At 39.3% G+C, this 21769-nt stretch overlaps 1 protein-coding gene across 3 annotated transcripts in view; it reads left to right on the forward strand.

The window, feature by feature from the left end:
- The window catches only part of PLCB1 (phospholipase C beta 1), a 685746-nt gene that overhangs the window by 558737 nt on the left and 105240 nt on the right, over nucleotides 1–21769 (forward strand). For all 3 annotated transcript variants that reach the window (XM_044263433.1, XM_044263435.1, XM_044263434.1), the window contains exons 24-27: nucleotides 11736–11868; nucleotides 14336–14389; nucleotides 17343–17562; nucleotides 20414–20594. In XM_044263433.1, the coding sequence (XP_044119368.1) occupies nucleotides 11736–11868; nucleotides 14336–14389; nucleotides 17343–17562; nucleotides 20414–20594 (588 nt within the window). The remainder of the gene's footprint in view (nucleotides 1–11735; nucleotides 11869–14335; nucleotides 14390–17342; nucleotides 17563–20413; nucleotides 20595–21769) is intronic.

Below are 21769 nucleotides of genomic sequence, written 5' to 3' on the forward strand. Positions count from 1 at the left end.
ACTTTATTTTCGTTTCTCCTCTAGCTGTAGTGATCAGAAAGGATTTTCAGTAAATGTACAATATTTGTTAAATTTAGAGGATATTTAAACATTTTCAGTTTTAGAAATAATTTTAGAGATATTGAATCCCAGAGATTCCAAATGGTCCAACAGAAAAAATATAATTTTTTCCTTTGAAATATCAAAACCCTAAATGACCTCATTTTTGAAACTCAAGGAAAAAAAAAAAAATCATTTGCCCTTACCATTTAACGCTAGGAAGGAAAAGTCATTCCACACCTTTGAATACCGATGTGCCCTTTATCTTGTCTTGTAATGATGTAAGTTTGTTTGAATGAGGCCACTGAAAATAAGTAGCTGTGGTTTTCTCAAAAGAAAATTCTATCTAGGACATGGCAGGCACTGGAGACACTATTTTAGCAACGAAGACTTTTTTAGTATAATACTTTTAACTTGGTAGTTATAAAGGTCATTTCTATTTGAAAACTAAAGACTTCATTCGATGGCAAAATATTCCCAGATTTGTAATACTTTAATAAATGATCTTCATAGAGTAATGTGCAAATCAAGTAACTAGGCAAGTTGAAAACTCCCCCATGCTTTGAACACTATACATTTCAGATCATGTGGAAAGATAGATAGATATCTATAATAAATCCAACATATATTTATGTAAGTTAAGGAAAAATAGAGATTTTAGTTGCTGGGTTTATTTTGTGTCTTTTAAGTCATCATTCAGGACACTGGGTTAGTAAAATTGTAGAAAGCTGCCTAATCTGAATTATAACAAAGGTTTTAAAATATTTATAACTATTTCTTTGTTTAAAAAAAGGTATATAAAAATTTTTTAAACATAATAACTACCCCCCCCGAAAAAAAAAAAAAAGGCCCTGAGTAATGTTGGAGATAACATTTTTGGTGCATGTCCTTCTAACAAGTAGATGCATATATGTTTTTTCTTTTAGAAAATATTAATTTTTAAAAATGGTTTCACAACCCTAATGTTTTCATGCGTTTATAGAAATGCCTGATGAGACATCAGTAACACTCCTGATTTTCTATTTTTAAAATATGCCTGTAAAGAGAAAAGTAAATATCCAATGTATCGAACACAAAATATTACGTGACATCTTTAATGTCCACAAGCAGTACTTGAACATGACTTGTTTTAGCATGTTGGGGAATGCAGAAGCATTTTATTGAGCACTTACAGCGTACCTAGTACCGTTCTGAGCCCTTTCATGGATTAACACACTTACATCTTAAAATATCCATATGCCTTGGTTACTATGATTATTCCCATTTAGCAGATGAGGAAACTGAATACTAAGAGCTTCGATTTCTCAGCCAGTGTCACACAATCAGTAAGGAGGAGAGTTGGTGTTGAAATCCAAGCCATCTAGCTCCGGAACTCATGTTCTACACCAGCATTTCTACAACTCTGATGTGCCAACCGGGGAGGGCATCCTGAGGCAGCAGGTCTGGGGTGGGATGAAGCTCAGCACCTCTCACAAGCCCCAGGGAATGGGATAATGCCATTGTTCCACAGAGCATACTTTGAGTAGCAAGGGACCACACTCCACCCCATTGTGCTACCTCAATAAAGAAATTGCGATTTTCTAGTAACTGTAAACAAGGACTACCCTTCTTGCCTCTTTCTGTCCTCTATAGCATGTGGCTTGGATAACTAACCACAGAATATAAGACCTTTACCTTAAATGGCAGCATCCTTTGAATTGAATTTTTTTGTTGAATCAAATGTCAAGATTCCCACTGCCTTTACAGCTGGATATTATATTGTTCTTCAATATAATAGGTTTATTTATGTGCATTCCCTTTGATTAATTTTCACAGTGGCTTCTGGCCAAAATTCAGTTCCCCCAGCTCAAAAGTTATAAGGCCATGTTCATTCACTAAGTGGACATTGCCACCGTTGGACAAAGTTATGATCTAAGACAGAGAATGCCCCAAACCTTCCTCAACCTTCAAGGCCAAAATTTCTGTTCTCAAGAGTTCCCTGTATCATCTGTGTGTGTAATACACAAGCAAAGGTATGTTAGTGGTCTTTATATCACTTTGACATTGAAAGGGAAAGTTGTTTCGTAATACCATAATTTCATTTATTCCAAGAGGCCTACTTTTTAAGTTGTCAGACTCATGTGTTCTTATAAGTGATCTGGAAAGTATCAAAAATAATTTATTTCCTTATTCAGTATATGGCAAAATAGGCATCTTTTTTTTTTAAAATAGGCATCTTTGATGGGATTTGATTATTTGAGAAGAAAAAGGTTAATTATATGATCTAGTGTGGATTTCACCAGTAAGATAATAGCAAAACTCCAAGATGGTACAACTCAGAAGGTTACCGTGTTTAACTTCAGAGAAAGCATTGTGTGTCAATCTGTTTCTAAGACAGAAGCTTATTACCTCATCCATGGTTCAAGAACTTGGCACTAAAATCAAAGATGAGATTTCTTGGCAATTTTGGATTCTCCTTAAGTGAAAATCTTGCTCCTCAAATAATAATTTAGCAACGTGCCAACTTATAGAAACAACAGTTTCTATAAGTTTAAAATTCAATCCCTGAGTTTTAAAGCATCCAATAAAGTGGGAAGAGAAAGTTTGCCTTTTTGGAGATGGCCTTTAGATAATGACTCTGTCCCTTTATTCTTATACAGATTTGGAGTTTACAAGGCATTTTATTGGGCCCCCTGGGGGAAAAAACCTGAGCCCTAACTGGACAACATGTAATCCCCATTTTTTTTCCAATTTATTTATTTTCAGAAAAACAGTATTCATTATTTTTTCACCACACCCAGTGCTCCATGCAAGCCGTGCCCTCTATAATACCCACCACCTGGTACCCCAACCTCCCACCCCCCCGCCACTTCAAACCCCTCAGATTGTTTTTCAGAGTCCATAGTCTCTCATGGTTCACCTCCCCCTCCAATTTAACCAAAAGCACATACCCTCCCCAATGTCCATAATCCTACCCCCCTTCTCCCAACCCCCCTTCCCCCAGCAACCCACAGTTTGTTTCGTGAGATTAAGAGTCTGTAATCCCCATTTTTAAAAGAGGGGAGAAGTTGCATGGTAGATTGACTTGCCTATGATCAGTAAGCAAAAAGTGGAGGAACTAGGGGCGCCTGGGTGGCTCAGTGGGTAAAAGCCTCTGCCTTCGGCTCAGGTCATGGTCCCAAGGTCCTGGGATCGAGCCCCACATCAGGCTCTCTGCTCAGCAGGGAGCCTGCTTCCTCCTCTCTCTCTGCCTGCCTCGCCACCTACTTGTGATCTCTGTCGGTCAAATAAATAAATTAAATATTAAAAAAAAAAAAAGCTATAATTTAAAAAAAAAAAAAAGTGGAGGAACTAGAGCTTTTTAAATGAGTTCTCAAGAGAAGACCATATATGAATTTGAGTTGAAACTACTCAAGTATTGGTCCAATCTCACTGCTTTTACAAATTTCCTCCATATCAATTTTTCAAATTTCAAGGTATTCAAATAAGGAGCTTTGGGTTCATCTGCCCAAAACAGTGCTACACCCAGAAATTCGAATATCACAGTCCATGCAGGCTCCATACTATAGGGGCTGTAAAAGTGTGACTCTCAATGGCAGTTTTTCACTCTCTAGAGTAAGGCTTCTCCAATTTTTGAATGCAGACAGATCCCCTGGGGATCCTGTTTCAGTGCAAATCCAGATTTCATTGTTCTGAAGCAAGGCACAGAATTCTGCATTTCTTTTTTTTCTTTTTTTTTTTTTTTAAGATTTTATTTATTTATTTGATAGGCAAGGAGGTAGGCAGAAAGAGAGGAAGGGAAGCAGGTTCCATGCTAAGCAGAGAGCCCAATGCGGGGGCTCAATCCCTAGACCCTGGGATCATGACCTGAGCCGAAGGCAGAGGCTTTAACCCACTGAGTCACCCAGACGCTAAGGGCCTTCCGAGTAAACCTGCTGCTACTGACCTATAGGACCAGATTCTGAGTAACAAGGCCTTCAGACTTAAGCATCTTCAGAATCACCCCGATCACTTCCTAAGCACAGATTTCTGGCCCTGAGATTTACTGAGAGTAGGTCTGGGGTGCATTTGCATTTCTAATGAGTTTGTTAGTCATGTTATGCTGCTGGTGAAGGGACAGGCATTTCCTACATCTGTGGCTCACTTGGGGCTCTCCCCACATAGAATTAAAAAGACATTATTCAGGGGCGCCTGGGTGGCTCAGTGGGTTGAACATCTGCCTTCGACTCAGGTCATGATGTCGGGGTCCTGGGGTCAAGCCCCACATCGGGCTCCTGGCTCAGTGGGGAGCCTGCCTCTCTCCCTGCTCATTCTCTCTTTCTCTCTAAGTGAACTTAGAATCTTAAAATAATACTAGAAAAATAAATAAATAAATAACCATGATTCCATGCACTCTAAAATGTCCCCTTCATCACAGGACCCCAGCAGGGCTCCAGGAGAAACTCTCGTCTCAGGGAATTATCCAGAATCTGTTTTGTGAGTGATTGACCAGAGTACCTACCAAGTGATTTGGCTTAGATAAATTGAAAAATACATCCCCACAGGATGAATGTTAAGGGTGGTTGGTCTACATTCATTTTAAAAAAGAAAAATTCATGATTTCTGCCCAACTATAAAGAGTTCATTTTTTTTTCTGATTTCAGAAAAAAGACTGTATCAAATATTTCTAATACATTAAAATTGGCAGGAACAATAACAAAGGTAACAGATATAAAATAGTGTCTCCCTTTAATCTCCTTCTAAATAAACTGCCATAATTCTGAGTTAAATGCAGATTCTCTACAGACAAGGACAGCATCTCCATTCACTCACTGACTCATTCATTCAAAAAAAGCTGTTTCTTATGGTAACATAAGGTGGTTCTTTAGTTTCAGGCCCTTGTCATTGGTAGTGTTTGTAGTGATCATACATGAGCTGAAAATAAAAGGCAGATTTCTTCATTTATTCATCCAATAAAAAGATTTTTGAACACAACTTTGTCAGTCACCATGCTGGGCATTGTATCCTTTATTATATTATACAGGATATATATGTTAATAAATACAACAATATATATTAATAATATATATTATATGTGCAATACATATATATTAATAATATATATTATATATACAATATAAAATAATTTTATAAGAATAATATATTAATATATATTAATAATTTATATAATGATGAGAAAAATCAGGTGTTCTCATAGCCCTTACAATCTGGAGGAAGTAACATTAATAAAAATTCATGCATATGCATGTAAACAGTTGTTACAAATGTTTCAGCAAAGATACCATGTGAATGCTGATGATTTTTTACGTGATCACAGATATGACAAAAACGGAAGTCAACAGATGTATTTATTCAGCTCCTTAAAGCTGTGTCCCGCTTCTAACTCACTCTGGTGGACTCTTTACAATAAGGTTTTGCTATCATTTGTTATAAAAATTCTCAAATGTACCCAAATGTTGAAAGAACTGTATAATGAACATGTATATATCAATCACCTGGATTCCACAGTTTACATTTGGATGCATTTGCTGTATCACATTTATATCTATCTGTAACCATTTTTCTATCCATTCATTAGTCTATCTTACTTTTTGATGCATTTCAAAGTAGGCTGCAAATATTAGTTTACTTCATTCTGAAATGCTTCACATTGGAGGTTTTTAGAAGTGCTTTTAATTCCTTAGAAATGTGCAGTGGATGCATTATTTAATTTCATTCAGGGAATATAAATTCGAGGTGCCAGTTGTATGTGTGTTTGAGGAAGTTCTCTCTGGAGGGAAAAGCCCACATCTGTCTGGAGTGGACTGGATTTCTACATGAAGAAATTATAAGCCTTGACCTTGATATTCAGCAAAAGCTGATGACCTTACCCCTCACTCATCTGAATAATACAAAGCTGAATCAAGATGCTGTCATCCTAACCACTACATGGAAGGGACTATACTTTTTATGTGACTCAGGCAGGACAGCATGACCCAACACCTCCAACAGTACAATAAATATTTGGTATTTGGAAGACCCCTTACTTAACTATATTACACTCTCAAATAAGTTCTCCAAACTCCTCAAATCCTGGTTTTCTATCGCTTGATTGTCGGGTCCAAATTTTCAGTGTACTGGATGGAAAGCTTTTCAACAATGTACCAAATAGCATCACCTCCTTCTGCAAAACTTGTTTAAAAAAAGGGGGGACCTTTCCAGTTATCCTTTTAATGTCCCACCTGTGTTATATTTTAAAGTCACTCCTGTTCATGTTGGAAGGAGAAAAGATATAAATCTTTAAAAATCTTGGTTTTGACAAGGCCATTATTCCATATTGTGAAGGAAAAATGTTGTAGTGCTTCCATTTGGCCACTAGAGGGCAGGCACCTGCTGCTGTAGTTCATTCTGCACAATTTTCTCCATCCAACTAAGCAAAATCTGGTGCAACTAACATACTATCTTCTGAACCTTCTTTCCTTGAAATGTATTTAACTGGATTCCAGGAAGCTCTCCATTATATTGAGAAAACTGACATTTCTTGTTCTGTTGTTTCTATCACAATTTCTAGTAAAATAGGAAAGTATTTCATGCTTATTTTATTCAAACTCCTAAAAAAAGACTATTTGGGGAAAGGCTAGGCAGAAACAGAGTCACAGGTGTTGACCCCCACTGATTCTTTTGATAGGGACAAGGAATTTGGTTTTTGGACTTCAGCTCAAATATCTGTAAAGGGGAATTATTCAACCTTTCAGTGATGAGGTCAAAACCTTTCCTCTAATATTGTATTACTACTATTGGCATTTTTTTGTTTTTCAGTTCTTGCATTTAGCTGTTCTATTTAACTCATTTAGCTTTTTATACAGGAATGCCTTTTTAGTGTAACAAAGTTAACTCTTTGAGAATGATGTTTATATTTATACATCTCTAAATTTCAGCTGCAAATTAAGTTACTTTTGTGGTTCCTTAAAAGTTACTATTAGCTTAAAATTCAGAGTGAAGTAGGACAGCAGTGAAATTCAGAGTTTAGACTCTTAACACATATTCAGACATTAATCCAACTGTCAACTGTGTGGCCTCTAGCAAGTTATATGACTTTTATTAAAGTCTTTAGTAAAGACCTTTTTAAAAAAGATTTACTTATCTATTTATTTGAGAGAGAGAGCAAAGAGGGAGAGAGAGAAGCAGACTCCCCACTGAGCATGGAGCCTGATGTGGGACTCGATCCCAGAACCCTGAGATCATAACCGGAGCCAAGGGCAGATGCTTAACCAACAGGGACACCCAGGAGCCCCTAGTAAAGACCTTTAATAAGAGCTTAGATTTCTTTGCTTTACAGTGGAGTTGAGTAGGCAGCTGACACTGGCTGTAATGAGGCTGGTGTGTCTAAAACCATCTCCTACTCACTGATCTACAGCTGCTTCTGTAAGCACTCTCCATGAGGGAAGGGTCCATTAGAATTTCTACTCACCAGCTCTTTGTTAACACAGTATTTTAAACTCAGTCTGATATATTTGCCATCATAGATCCTCACTAAATAAATAAATACAATAAATAAATAATCATAAGAGACACCTGACAAGTATCAAGCAAAAAAAAAAAAAAAAAAAAGGCAGAAACAAAAACTGTTGAGAAGCCCCCGGATTCCTTAGTCTAGCATTCTCCTTGGCCACCCTTTGCTCTCCGCTTTGTCTGGCTGCTGGGGCAAGCAGGTGGGGCATGGTGGGCTGCAGGTTATTTGGGCCACTACATTTCCCAGCATGCCTCCTCACTCCACCATTGCTGTGGGTGCGTTGCTCACCCTGACACAGTCCTCGAATTCTGGACAAACTGCCAAGCATGGCGTACAGATGGGCAGCTTCTGGGCCAAAGGTGGTCTGAAGATGTGATTTGTTTGGTCTCAGTGATTTCAAATTAGGGGATTTCACACACACACACACACACACACACACACACACACAATTTGTTTTCCAGCTTTTCTTGAAGCCTATTTAATAACAGACTGAAGCTGAGTGGCAGCTGCCCCTTTCCAAGACCTCCCTTTCCAACTCTGACCATGGCCCCACTTTGCCTTGTATTAAGTCTTGTCAGCTTTGCTCATTTCCATCCTTCCCATTAACTGCCTATTCATGTATACTCTGAGAGACACCTGGCTGGCTCAGTCAGTGGGGCGTGCAACTCTTGATCTTAGGGTTCAAGTCCCGTGCTAGGCTCAGAGATTACTTAAAATAGAATCTTTAAAAACAAAAGACTGTATAGTGTGAATGGCGCCCTCTGGGGGTTCTGCTGTGTCTTCCACCTTCCCGGAGGCATCTGGGTGTGTGACCCGGGGGGTCACATCTGGGGTGTTAACTAAAGAAGCATTTCTCCAAAGATTACCTCACAATCCAGCGCCAAACCTTGGTGGTCTCTTTATCCTCAGTTATATCTGCAACATGTTTGCCTGTGTGTTTATTCAACATTTATCTGCTTTTTAAAAAAAATCTCTCTGAATTGATACATTATGTCAGTTTCCAGGACCTGCGGCTTTGTCTTGCATAACCTTGATAAGCAGAGATTTATTTTTCCTTCCACTTGACTCAAGTTGATGATTGAACTTGGTTTCCCAAGGGCGTACAGCTATACAGAATGTCTGCAAAACCAGATACAAGGCGAAAATGAGCTTGCTGGATTCATTTTGAACACATTTCCAGCCTGATATTCCCAAGACACTAAGTTTGGTTGCCAAAAAAAGCCACATACTATTGCCTTCATGAAAGCTGGCTTGCCATCACCTCTTTTTCCCTCCGTCAGAATTTTCTTTTATCCTATCTTTCTTCAGAGGGCTAATTTTAGCCAGCTGCCACATTGGGGAAAAAATGTGATTTATCTCCCACACGGGTCCAGAAACCTGCCAGGATATAGATGGGGAAGGTCAGCTGCCTGTGGAACAGGAGCCCCTTCCTCCCATTTCCCAGGCAGCTGACTTTGGTGACCGCAGGCTGGGAAGGCTGGGAAGCTTTCTCCTACCTTATTCCATGCAGATAACCAGGCCTAGTGGATGACTCTGCTGATATCCCAGGGTTCTTTCCCATATTCCCTTTACTTCATTCCATTCTGTGCAATGTACGTGCGTCTTCTTTATGAAGTTTGTGGCCAAACATCTATGGTATCCCAGTTTTCTCAGGTGCCCCACAAATCCAAATGCCTGCAGGAGTGAGACAGGTGAAGCCGAAATGAGTGAAGAGGGAACCTCCTAAAAGGGACAGAAACCATTCCCTTCTAGTTCAAATAGGGGATGCAGGCTCAACATTGCCAATCTGATTTTTCAAGAAAAGCAAGAAATTTATTTTATTAACTTAAAATCTCCTTCATTAAAATCTTTGATAACCTTGGGGGAGCCAAAGAAAACATTCCCATGCACACTGTTTGGACCCTATGCCTCCAGTCTGCAATTTTTTTTTTTTAGGGTTTTATTTATTAAAGTCATCTCTATGCCCAACGTGTGGCTCAAACTCACAACCCGAGATCAAGAGTTGCATGCTCCTCCAACGGATCCAGCCAGGCGCCCCCACTTTGCAATTTCTTGGTGAACAAAAAATATGCAATCCTTCCCTTGGGCATAATGCTTCTAGGGAGAATTTTCCTGATGGATGTAACTTAATAATGCAACCAGAGTAGGACTTACCCATCCAAAGAAGCCTCCCCCCCCACCAAAGGCAGAGTTCTACCACCGTGAGTTGTGCAGGCTGGTTAATTTCCTCCTTTAGGTTCCTGCCTCCCCAACTTCATTCCCAGCCATGGGTCCCAGGGATCATCGCTTCCACTTCAATACCACTGGCCACGAGCAGGCCATGGTACATAAGTAGGGGTGATTTGTTGAATTGATATAAGTTCTGCCATCACTGGAAGCAGTTTCAGAACTCGTGCTTTAATGATGCTTTGGCGGGACAGAGTAAAAGCCACTTGTGACAATCCTTTTCATCTTACATTTTATAAAAATATTTTCATATGACCTTTTGCTATCTGTAATCTCATGACACCATATCAGAATGTTGGGCTCCAAATTATTTCTGGCTATTTCATAATATTGTTTTTATGTTATATTATATATGTATTTTTAATTTACTACCAAGTAGAAATTGGGATGGCCATTGTCAGTAATGTCTGCCATGAACCTGGATGGCAAGTCTAAAAAAAAGAGTTGAAGGGCATTTTAGAATTGAAATGCATCATTGCAAAGGTATGTGATGATTACTGAGGCAATTATTTTATAAAAACAATGCTTATTCAGCAAACATTTACTAAATGTTTATTCTACATAGGACATAGTGGACTAGCTCCTAGGAGGAATGGAGTGGAGATTTTATAAATTCTGGCACATTTATTATTATTATTCATGGGTAGTATTATACAAACTTAAAAAACTTTATTTATTTTATTTTTTTAAAGATTTTATTTATTTCTTTGACAGACAGAGATCATGCGTAGGCAGAGAGACAGGCAGAGAGAGAGGAAGGGAAGCAGGATCTCTGCTGAGCAGAGACCGCGATGTAGGTCTCAATCCCAGGATCACAGGATCATGACCTGAGCCAAAGGCAGAGGCTTTAACCCACCGAGGCACCCAGGTGCCCTTGGACTTTATTTATTTTAGACCCACCTACTCACTCTGTGCCAGGAACTATTCTAAGTACTTTATAACTGTTAACTTATTTGATACTTTAAACAACCTTACAGTGTACATAATATTATGATACCCAATATAGACACATCTTCATATATAAAGATGAGGAAACTGAGGCAGAGCGTTAAGTGACTTGCCCAACACTACATTGCCAACAAGTGACAAGGCCAGGGGCACCTGGGTGGTGCAGGCCCTTGGACATCTGACTCTTGGTTTCAGCTCAGGTCGTGATATCATGGTTGTGAGATTGAGCCCTGCATCGAGCTCTGTACTCAGCACAGAGTCTGCTTGAGATTTTTTCTCCCTGTCCCTCTGCCCCTCCTGATCATGATCCCCCCTCCTTAAATAAATAAATAAATAAATAAATCTTTTTTAAAAATAAATAAATAAATGGCAAGGCCAGATTTTGAACCCAAGTAAGTTTGACTCCAATTTCTGTGCTTGTAACCACTATACCAGTTAGCTACTGCTGCATAACAAACAACTCCCAAATTCAGTGGCTTACAACACCAAAAATGACTGACTGCTTTTCATGAGTCATTTGGTTAGCTGGGCAGTTATGCTGATTTGGACTAGGCTCAGCTCATCTTTGCTGGACTCCCTCATGTGTTTGTGGTCAGCTGGGCTGGCTGGGCTATGAAATCCTTACCTAGGATTATATCCCAGAACCTCCTCCTCATTATGTCTTATCTTCCATGGCTGTAGCAGGGATCTGAGAAAGAGAGGGAAAATTCACAAGTGCCTTTTCAATCTTCTGCTTGCAGCAAATTTGCTACTGTCTCATTTGACCAAGGCAAATCACATGATCATGTCCATGTCAGTGTGGGAGGGCACTACAAAAGGGCATGGACACTGAAAGGTGTACAGATCAAGGCTTTTTGATATAATCAACCCACTACAGTCATGGCTCAACACCATGCTGTTTCTACCCTGCTTTCCAGAGAGTTTCATTTTGATATTTCAGACCCCAGATGTGTTGTGAAAATGCTAAATCAAATGTAGCCTTGTTGGCCTTGGAAGGTTATAAAAGAACAGTAAAAAAATATGGAAAATGAAAGGATATTTATGATTATAGGCTGATCCTGGGGAAACACCATCAGAAGCTCCAAGTGAAGCCAGGACAACTCCAGCAGAAAACGGAGTGAATCACACTACATCCTTGGCACCCAAACCACCATCCCAGGCTCTCCACAGCCAACCAGCTCCAGGTAAACACTCTGAAAAGAGAGCGAGACAACATGACTAAGAGCCTCCAGTTTATTTGTGCCACTCAAGGAGATAGCATGAGCAAAGATGCAAGGACGTAGGAGGAGCTCCAGAAGTGTGGAATGAATGCGTGCATGAATGAATGAATGAATAAATGCCAAGAAAGACTCATGAGTGATCTGGTTCTGATGATAACTTATGAAGTTACCATGAACCATCGTCCAGATCCCCATGTCTGTTTAGTGATGCAGTTATAATCTACATGCCCGCAGGCTTGTGAAGTATTCTTCATGCCACTTACTAACAGCTATGCTTGACAAGCATCTTCTTAGCTCTACCTCACTCATTAAGTCTTCCTTTCCATCTTTCTCCAACTTACTTTTCAATGACTTTGGGTGTCCACCAGCACTCCATTCAGCCCTTCAAGTGGATTGACTTATTTCACCCTCATACCGGGGCTGAGTGTAGCTTCTGTCATTGTCCCCAATGGGCAGATGAAGAAATTGGTTTTGAGATGGAGAAGTACTTCCTGAAAGCCACATAGCTAGTGAAGAGGGAAGTCAGGATGGACACTGTTCCCTGTGATCCCAGTTCTTGCTTTCAGCTCTACTCTTACCAAAGGTCCACTCATGCCTCACTTAGAAAAAGCCTTTGATTTCTGTGCAGCTAACGTTGACCTTTAATCTAAGACTGGTTTAGGCAATTCTCTCTCCTTTGTATGTCCTCTTTCACCAGTAGATGGCAGGTTCCCCAGGACCAGGCTTCAGTTTGATGCTTCCTTTGCCCAGACCTGAGGAATAGCATATACTTGATCACTTTTTGTACAGTGGGTTAATATAAGGTAAATAAAAGGCAGAAGAATTTCCTTCCATGAAGGTATGTCCTTCCTTCCTCATCCAACTATAGCATGGCAGTGATGAAATCCAGATCTTTTATTTGGAAGGGAAAGGGCATTTCTCATAGGAGAGAGTGAGATTTTAAAAAAGAACAAATCACATTTGAATTTGTATCAAATGTGCATGAACTGGGGCCTGTGCTTTTCAGAAGGTTGTTGAGATCAATAATGCTAAGAAGACGATTTGATCATTGGGAGTGGTATCTTCAAACAAGATTTTCATATTCCAAATACAAACATTTTGAGTACTTCTGGAATATAAATAAGTCATTTAAATACATGAGTAAATATAGTCTTGTGCTTTGAAGAGTAAAAGAAAATTTGGCATTTTAGCACTTGATTTTTTTTAACTTGGTATTTTGAAATAATTTGACTTACAGAAGCCTTTTTTAAAAAGGCACAGAATTGTAAAGCTGATCTCTTCTTCCCTGGTGTTAACATCTGTCAGAATCATGGTGCAGTTATCAGACCTGGAAATTAACGTTGGTACAGTACTTGGAGCTGAACTACAGACCTCATTTGAACTTCACCAGCTTTCTACTAATGTCTTTTTTTTTTTTTTTTTTTTTTAAGTAGGCTCCACACCCAGCATGGAGCTCAATGTGGGGCTTGAACTCATGACCCTGAGATCAAGAACTAAGCTGAGATTAAGAGTCTGACACTTAACTGAATGAGCCACCCAGGCATCCCTCTACTGATGTCTTTTTATTGTTCCAGGTTCCAACCCAGGATCCCACACTGTATTTAACTGTCATGTCTCCTTGGTCTTCTTGAATGTATGACTGTCCTGTCTTTCATGACCTTGACACTTTTGAAGAGTACTGATCAGTTCTTTTGTGCAGTATCCCTCAGTTTGGGCTTGTCTGATGTTTTCTCATGATTAGAGTGAAGTTTTGCATTTTGGGCATGAATACCGCAGAGACAATGCTGTCCTTCTCACTACATCATATTAGGGGTAACTGATGTCAGCATTTCTCATCATCTACCATGTTCGATTACTCGGTTAAGGTGGAGTCAGCCAGGTTTTTAAACTGAAAGTTCTCATACCCCTTTATAGATAATAGTTATCTTGGGGAAGATACCTTGAGACTATAAAATATCCTTTTTCTCCTTCAATGTATCTGATCATTGGGTGTCCAACAGTGGATCTTGCCTGCCTCAATTACTACTGAGTGCTGGTCCACGTTTGATTTGTTTTTTTTTTGTTTTTTTTTTTTTTTTAAAGACCACTTGCAATTCCTGATGTTGCCAAAAGGTGGCAGTAGCATTGCTTAAATGGAATTTGTCGACCATAGTTTCTACTCAAAGTGGAGGGATGCCCTTTCTGTCTATAAATGGAGCATATAGACTTGCAGTTAATTAGGTTTGAGTCTAAGTAACAAAACGAAGACATTGCTTCCAAGGTTTTTTGTTTGTTTGCTAGTTTGGGGTGTTTTTTTGTGAGTAATTTTCTCTTACAATTTCTTATTTGTCCATAAAGAGACTTGGACTTAAGGGCCAAACTTAGTTGTTTTACAGGAAGAATACACTTTTTAAAGTTAAAGGAGACTATTTATTTTGTCTCTTTATTTCAGGATCTGTAAAGGCACCTGTGAAAACAGAAGACCTTATTCAGAGTGTCCTAACAGGTAAATGCTGCCCTCTTCCCCAAGGAATTAAGCAGCTGAATATTATACAACATAGTATTTAGCGAGAGAGGATGTCCCTCACCTCTGAAAAATATTTCTTCTCTGAAAATACCCACAGATATACAGTCTGAGTTCAAATCACATTATACAATGTCATCATGTCATCATAAAGAAATAACCATATTTGGCAGATAGGACTCTACTGGTATAAAAAGAATATAATTTCATAAGATATTGATATTAAAATCGAAGGATAGTTTCATACTGGAAATATGACCCAGAAAACAGGAACACACGCCCTCCCAACGTGCCAATAATAAGGTGTATATTTTAGAAATGCAGAATGTGAGCCATTTGGGGCCACTGAATACAGAGTATTTAGGAACTGTGATCTCATCAGAAAATAATTTATATTTGTTTAGTACCTTAAACTAGTAGAGCTAAAATTGGTACCTGGTTTCTTTACTACAATGAGCAGCATGTAGAAGCATCTTCGAAACGTTTGTAGTATCTGGCCCAATACACAGAAATAATGCAAACACATGTTGACCAAAAAGCAGTGCTCTTGGTAACAGCCAAAAACTATAAAAAAAACCCAGAAGTCCATAAACAGTAGTGTAAGATAAATAAATTGTGGTATAGTCATAGAGTAAAATAGGGTACAGGTGGAGGGATAAATTAACTATGATCGTACACAACATAGATAAAATTCACATGCAAAATGCAGAGGGAAAGAGGCCAGATGAAAGAGAGTACATTCTTTATGATTCCAGCTGTATACAGCTAAAAACACAGATTCAGATGATACTTAGGAGGGAACAAGGGATGCAAACCCCAAAATGAGGATCTCCAGAACACTGATAATGTTCTGATCTTGATCTGACAGGTGGTTAGGAAAGCCTGTTCACTCTGGGAAAACGTATAAGGGGATGGATTTATGATTTATGTGCTTTTATGTGTGTATATTTCGCCAATATGTAAAATCTGCATTGAATAATTACTTGAGGAATGCATTAAAACATGTTCTTAAAGATTCAGTCCCATGGGCAACAGTATATTGTTACATAAAATAAGAAACAGAAGTGTAAATACAGCAGGATTCCAGGGTTATTTTAAAATACATAAATGTGTAGACAAAAGGCAGTGGATGTGAACCATTATTAACACTGATGATCTCTGGGTGGCTTGTTTGTGAGTGATATTTATTACTTTATGTAAATGAACATTTTCGTTATGCTTAAGACCTTATTCAAAGAATAGCCTTTAATCCACAGACTTTAAAAGAAAAGAGTACTTTCTGTGGAATTTTTTTTTTTTTTTAATCGTAGGTTGGAACATCTTGAACCCTCTTGCTAAACTTGCTGTGGCTGAGTGCTCTATACCATTTAATGAAGTGGGATTGGATCTGTTATCCAAAATGTAGCAATTCCTTAGGATTATAAATTCTTGGTATAATAAGTTATTATGCAACCATAATGAGTCCTTTTGGGCCTGAGGGAAACCATTAGATAAATGTACCTGATTCTCTTCCTGGCCTCTTTCTCAAAAGGAATCGAATGTCAGGAGAATAGACACATTATAAAAAAAGGGGAGCATGTTTCAACTGCTTAACGACCTTAGCAGAGAAGCACATAAATTATTTTTCTGATTTCAGTGTTTATCCACTAGATAGCTCATTTCTATTCAGGTCTGTCGATGTTCATGGCATATATTATTTCTGAATCTCATAACAGTTCTAAATATTTATGATACCATAAATATTTTTGTTCCCAGAAGCAGAAAGTTCAAATGAAAGGATGGAAACAAGGGAACTGTGTACTTAATTTAGGTCCAAACAAATGATAATTCATTGAAGTTAAGACACCGTCAATTTGAAGGCAACCCACTCTTCATGGATTGCTGATAAAGAAAAGCACCAACAAGTTGTGATTGTACAAAGTATCTGAATTTTAGAAATGTTCACGTACTTTAAAATACATATTCTAGAATTGATGACATTTGTCAGTAAAATACAGAATGATGTAAGGTCGAGCTCTGTCACATTACACGTTTTCAAAGCACTGGTTAAAATACCATGTAGGAATAAGGTATGCTACCACAAACCCTGATGGTTCCTTTGGGCAAATACCATCAAGGGACCCTCCCTCGCTTCGGGTCTTTATCCTGGAACACTGTTGTGATAAATCCAAACTTAGAGGGTCTGGGCTGTGAAGAGTGCCCCTTGGAGACGGTGCTGTTATGTGTGATTTATTAAGCCTCGACAAGCACGTTGCCAGAAACTGTGTCCAATACTTCGCATGATTCTTTCATTTCATCATCACAAAGCCCTAACAGGTAGTGGGATTATTGAGGTCCTTAAAGTGGATCCTGTTGGTGCCCATCCCTTTCCCATGCTCCAGCTGTGGTGCTGCTAACAGCTCACAGCTTCCCCTTCTCTTGGCAATTGCCCTCAGCCCAAAAGAAGATTCCTCACCAGGAGGTTATGCCTTCCCTCCCTGATTTTCTCAGTTTGCAAAAGGCTGGCCTTCTTACCTCAAGGTGAGACCCAGGCAGAAGCCAGGCTCCTGCTGAGACCACATCATTGCTTGCCTGCTTCCCCTTCCCCCCCATCTGCTGCGCTCTCCTCTTCCCTCTGAGTTTCTCTTAACTAAATCACATGCACCGGAATCCCCCCCCCCCACCCTCAGGCTTTGTTTCTGGGGAAGCCAAACTTCTCCCAAACATTATGAGTGAAGAAACTGGGTCTTTGAGAACGTCAGTGATGGAATCTCAGAAGTTAGCAAGTTCAAGAGCCAGACTGGAACCCAGATGCATTTGACATCCAAGCACTGCTTGGAAGCTCCATTTGGCTGGGATCAAACCAGTATTGCCTGGGAAGCAGGTTGCGACTCCTCCTGACATCTGTGTTTGCTGTCCGTCCACGTCTGTTAGCTTTTATACTCATTTGTTGCAGAAGTGGAAGCCCAGACCATCGAAGAGCTAAAGCAGCAGAAATCCTTTGTGAAACTTCAAAAGAAGCACTACAAAGAAATGAAAGACCTGGTTAAAAGACACCACAAGAAAACCACTGACCTTATCAAAGAACACACTACAAAATATAATGAGATTCAGAACGACTACTTGAGAAGGAGGGCAGCTTTGGAAAAGACAGCCAAAAAGGATAGTAAGAAAAAGTAAGTTGAGTGAGTATTTCTGATTTGTTTCATAGTATGAAGGAAAAGAGTCCTTCACATGGATTTCCAATATTTTTATACCATATTTTGGATATGGGGCAAGAAGGAAGGCCACCTCAGCTCAGTTTTGCTTGTGGACTAAATGTCTTCATTTGCCCACCTCCTAAGAACAGATATGCAGCAAGTCCTATCCTTGGGTTCAGGCCTGTGGGCTGACTTCCCATGTCACAGCTGCCAACCTGGCAGGTATGCAATTTTGCCATGTTCTAGAACCTAGTTGAAGAGGTGACTTGCTGTAGAAAAGAGAAGTCTCAACTACCCTTTGCTGCCTTTGCTGAAACTCACAAAGCCTTGTACAAGTAGCCCTTGTTTGGGTCTAGGGATCCCCATAGCCCCATGTACCCAGACCTTGACAGGGAGAAGCATCCCTCATATATTCATTCAACCGACATTTATTGTGTGCCTACTGTGTGCCCTGGGGACACAGCAGTGACCATGACTGATGCAGTTATCACCCATGCTAGCTAGCATGGCAAAGCAGGGAACTATGTGATCATGCAAGCCACCTGCCATTGAGCTGAGTCAAATAGGCTCTACGCCATCCTTTCTTTCACTTCCTTAAAGAATAATCTTATCTTGATGCCAGGTTAGAGACAGATGCAAGAGGCAATTTCAGATCCATACATATGATGTATGATTGAATATGTGCTTAACTTAAAGACACAATCAAAACCCAATACTTGGGTTTTAAAAAGTAACAACTTCCCCATTTCTTAGAACTGGAATAGTCTTAGAAGCCATCAAGGTGAACTGCTCCTACTTCTTCAAGGAGAAAGCAAAAAGCCCAAGACATTTACACATTACACAATTACAGTTACACAAGTGGTTCCAGCAAAATTGGCCTAAAACTTTTCCTAAATTTCTGTTGTAGGGATGTATATATGGGGTCCTTTGTTTATTCGCACATTTGTTTACTTGGAGGTCATATCCTGAAAACTTTTAATAGAGTATGAAAGTAACTCATCACAGAAGACATATGTAAAAATCCTATGAAGACAGAAAAAGAGAAGCGACACACATACACGCAGTCTGAGTGGCTACCAGTTATTCAGACCCACTGTCCAGTATGGCAGTCACTAGCCGCTTATGGCTTTCGAGCCCTTGAGAAGTGGCTCATGGAAATGGAAATGTGCTGTTTAAGTCTAAAATACATACTGAATTTCAAAGACTCCATTTAAAAAAAAATATATATATATATACACACACATATATATATATACACACACATATATATGTATATATATATACATACATATATATATATAAAAGAGCTCATATTTTTATATTGACTTATATTGATTTTACATCTCACATTTTGAGATGATAGTATTTTAGGTGTACTAGGCTGTACAACATGTGTTATTAAAATTAATTTCACTCATTTCTTTTTACTTTTCAAGTGAGCCACTAAAAATTCTAAATCACGTATGTGGAGAAAATCAAATACGTGGCCCATGCTGTATTTCTACTTGACAGTATCAACCATTTAATGTCATTTCTGTCCTTGAAATGCTGAATTTTAGCTCTTAGCCTCTGAGAAAAGGGAGTAGGGGTTAGACAATTCTCCTTATCTGATTAAAGCAAAGTTGCTTGTTTTTCCAAGAGAGACAAACATTTTCCTGGTATTAAATTACAGAAGAATTCATCTCATGGATCTTATACGGGCAATAGTAGGCAACGGGGGATAATGTCTGTAACGCTGTTTTTACAGAAGATGCAGAAACACTGTTCCCTTGGTTACTTTTTATTCTTTTCTTAAAAAAATAAACAAAAATCCCTAAGATATCAAAAGAAACTTCTCTTTAAGAGTCAAAGCACTGAGGTCTGATCATGTCCGTCTCTCTCCCATCACCTTTGATACACATTAAAATCCTGAAAATACCTCAGAATAATAAATGATAATATCATCCATTTCTGTGTATCCTACAAAAAGTAAGACCATAAATTTTAAGGGATCACACCCTATATTTTAGCACAATAAGTTAGTGAGAATTGCTATGATTTATTTCCACATGACTCCTAATCTTCTCAATATCTGTGTAATTCTCTGGCTATGAACAACTCAAAGAAAGTCACCCTGCACAACGTAAGCACACAAGAAATATTTTTCAATGAACTCATTTCTCTTATTTTTCAATGAACTCAAGCATTTGGAGGAAAGGGCCATTTTGGGTACAGCTATCCATGAAGTTGGTATATCCCCCCCAAAGAAACTTACTTGATAATGTATCTTTTCTTTAAAAGATATCAAGTAACAGAATGTCAGCTGGGGGGAGGGTTTGCCAGCAGGCTGGGTCTGCACATGGTCTCTGTTTTCAATCCATAGCACCCGGATGCAAAATTCAGCCGCTCTTCAACTCCCCTGACAGACTCCAATCGATGTTGAGTGTGGTGAAGTCCTTATGGGACATAAGTAGCTGAGAATCACATTACACATGTCTTGTTAAAAAAAATAAATAAAAGATAAAAGCCTTAAAAGATCCTTATTAGGGATTGTTTTTCCCAAGGTAGGGCAGATTATCATCCTCTCTACCACTACCACAGGGTCCCCAGCCTCCTGGTTTTCCTTCTCAACTCCAACATGAAATCTCCCAGTGTCATCCACTCTCTGTGTTTGGAGACCCTCCACTGGTAAGCTTGTCCTTGGGGTGTCAACCTCTATCTCAAGTGATTTATTAAAACATTTATTTCCCAACACATCCTCTGTCTAGGAGGAACTGTGATACACAACCTTCCCTTCACCTTGTTATGCCCTGAATGATTTGTGACTCAAGATCTGTGTCTCTTGCAGATCAGATCCCAGCAGTCCTGACCATGGTTCATCAACAATTGAACAAGATCTTGCTGCCCTAGATGCTGAAATGACCCAAAAGTTAATAGACTTGAAAGATAAACAACAGCAGCAGCTGCTTAATCTTCGACAAGAGCAGTATTATAGTGAAAAATATCAGAAGCGAGAACATATTAAACTGGTAAGCCCAAGAAACACATTTGTGTTTGTATAGCTAGGGACCCTCTTTTCTATAGAAAGCTCTTGATGTTTTTGGATAACTTTAAAGAGAGACAGTGGGGGCTCCTGGGTGGTTCAGTTAGTGGGGCGCTGCCTTCAGCTCAGGTCATGATCCAGGAGACCCAAGATCGAGCCCCATGTCGGGCTCCCTGCTCAGCAAGGAGTCTGCTTGTTCCTGTCCCTCTACACCTCCTCCCTCCACTTCTCGTGTTCTTTCTCTCCCTCACTCACTCTCTCTCAAATAAATAAGTAAAACCTTTTAAAAATAAATAAATAAAGAGAGACAGTGGCAGGTCTGGCTGGCACCTTCCTTTGGCTTCCTTAGCCAATAATCTTACCTTGATGTCAGGTTATAGAGCAAAGTAAGATGCATTTCTCAGATCTGTAGTGTGACATGATTTAATGCGTGCTTCACCTGAAAGCACAATCAAAACCCAGTCCTTGGGCTTTACAAAACAACGAAATAATTTCTTAGAATTTGAAACTGCATAAGTGTACCTCGTGTCCCCCACACTAATATTTTACAAGCTCCACTGCCCCAGCATCTTCACCAAGCTTCCCTCTGTTCCTGATGATGCTATTTTACTGTTTTTATTTTTCACTAACTTATTTTCGGGTTATAGTCTTGGGGAGGGAGAATCTTTGAACTCCCACAAGGAATTTTAAAAAACGTGCTTATTTTGGTTCAAGAAAATTAAGAACATCCTACTTATAAATGTTCACTATTTTTGGTGTCAGCAGGCCTAGCAGGCATTAAACAATACAGCCCAGTCTCCTACATTGAGGAGAGTAGAGGAAAGGATCTACAGGACCAGTGTGGGATGTTGTCTACCCAATCGCTGTGCGCCAACGCCCCTCCCACCCACCCCTCCCCCCACCCTCCACCCTGCGTGGAAGGAAATGCCATAGTCCTTCTTAGTGGTCAGTTTTGTCCTCCAGAATGTTTTCTCAAAGGTTGTGACATTCTCTCCACTGTTGTTGATGCCTTGACACATAGTATGATTGTGATAAATATTTGGTGACATTAAATGAATCAAATGATCAAGTAGCCTTAAAAACAAGCTTGTGCCCTGAACAACACCAATGAATAAGTTAATAGAAATGAAAAGCATGTAGCCAGAGTTTGTATGAGTTTGT

Source organism: Neovison vison, chromosome 8 (assembly GCF_020171115.1).
Source record: "Neovison vison isolate M4711 chromosome 8, ASM_NN_V1, whole genome shotgun sequence".
NCBI lineage: Eukaryota > Metazoa > Chordata > Mammalia > Carnivora > Mustelidae > Neogale > Neogale vison.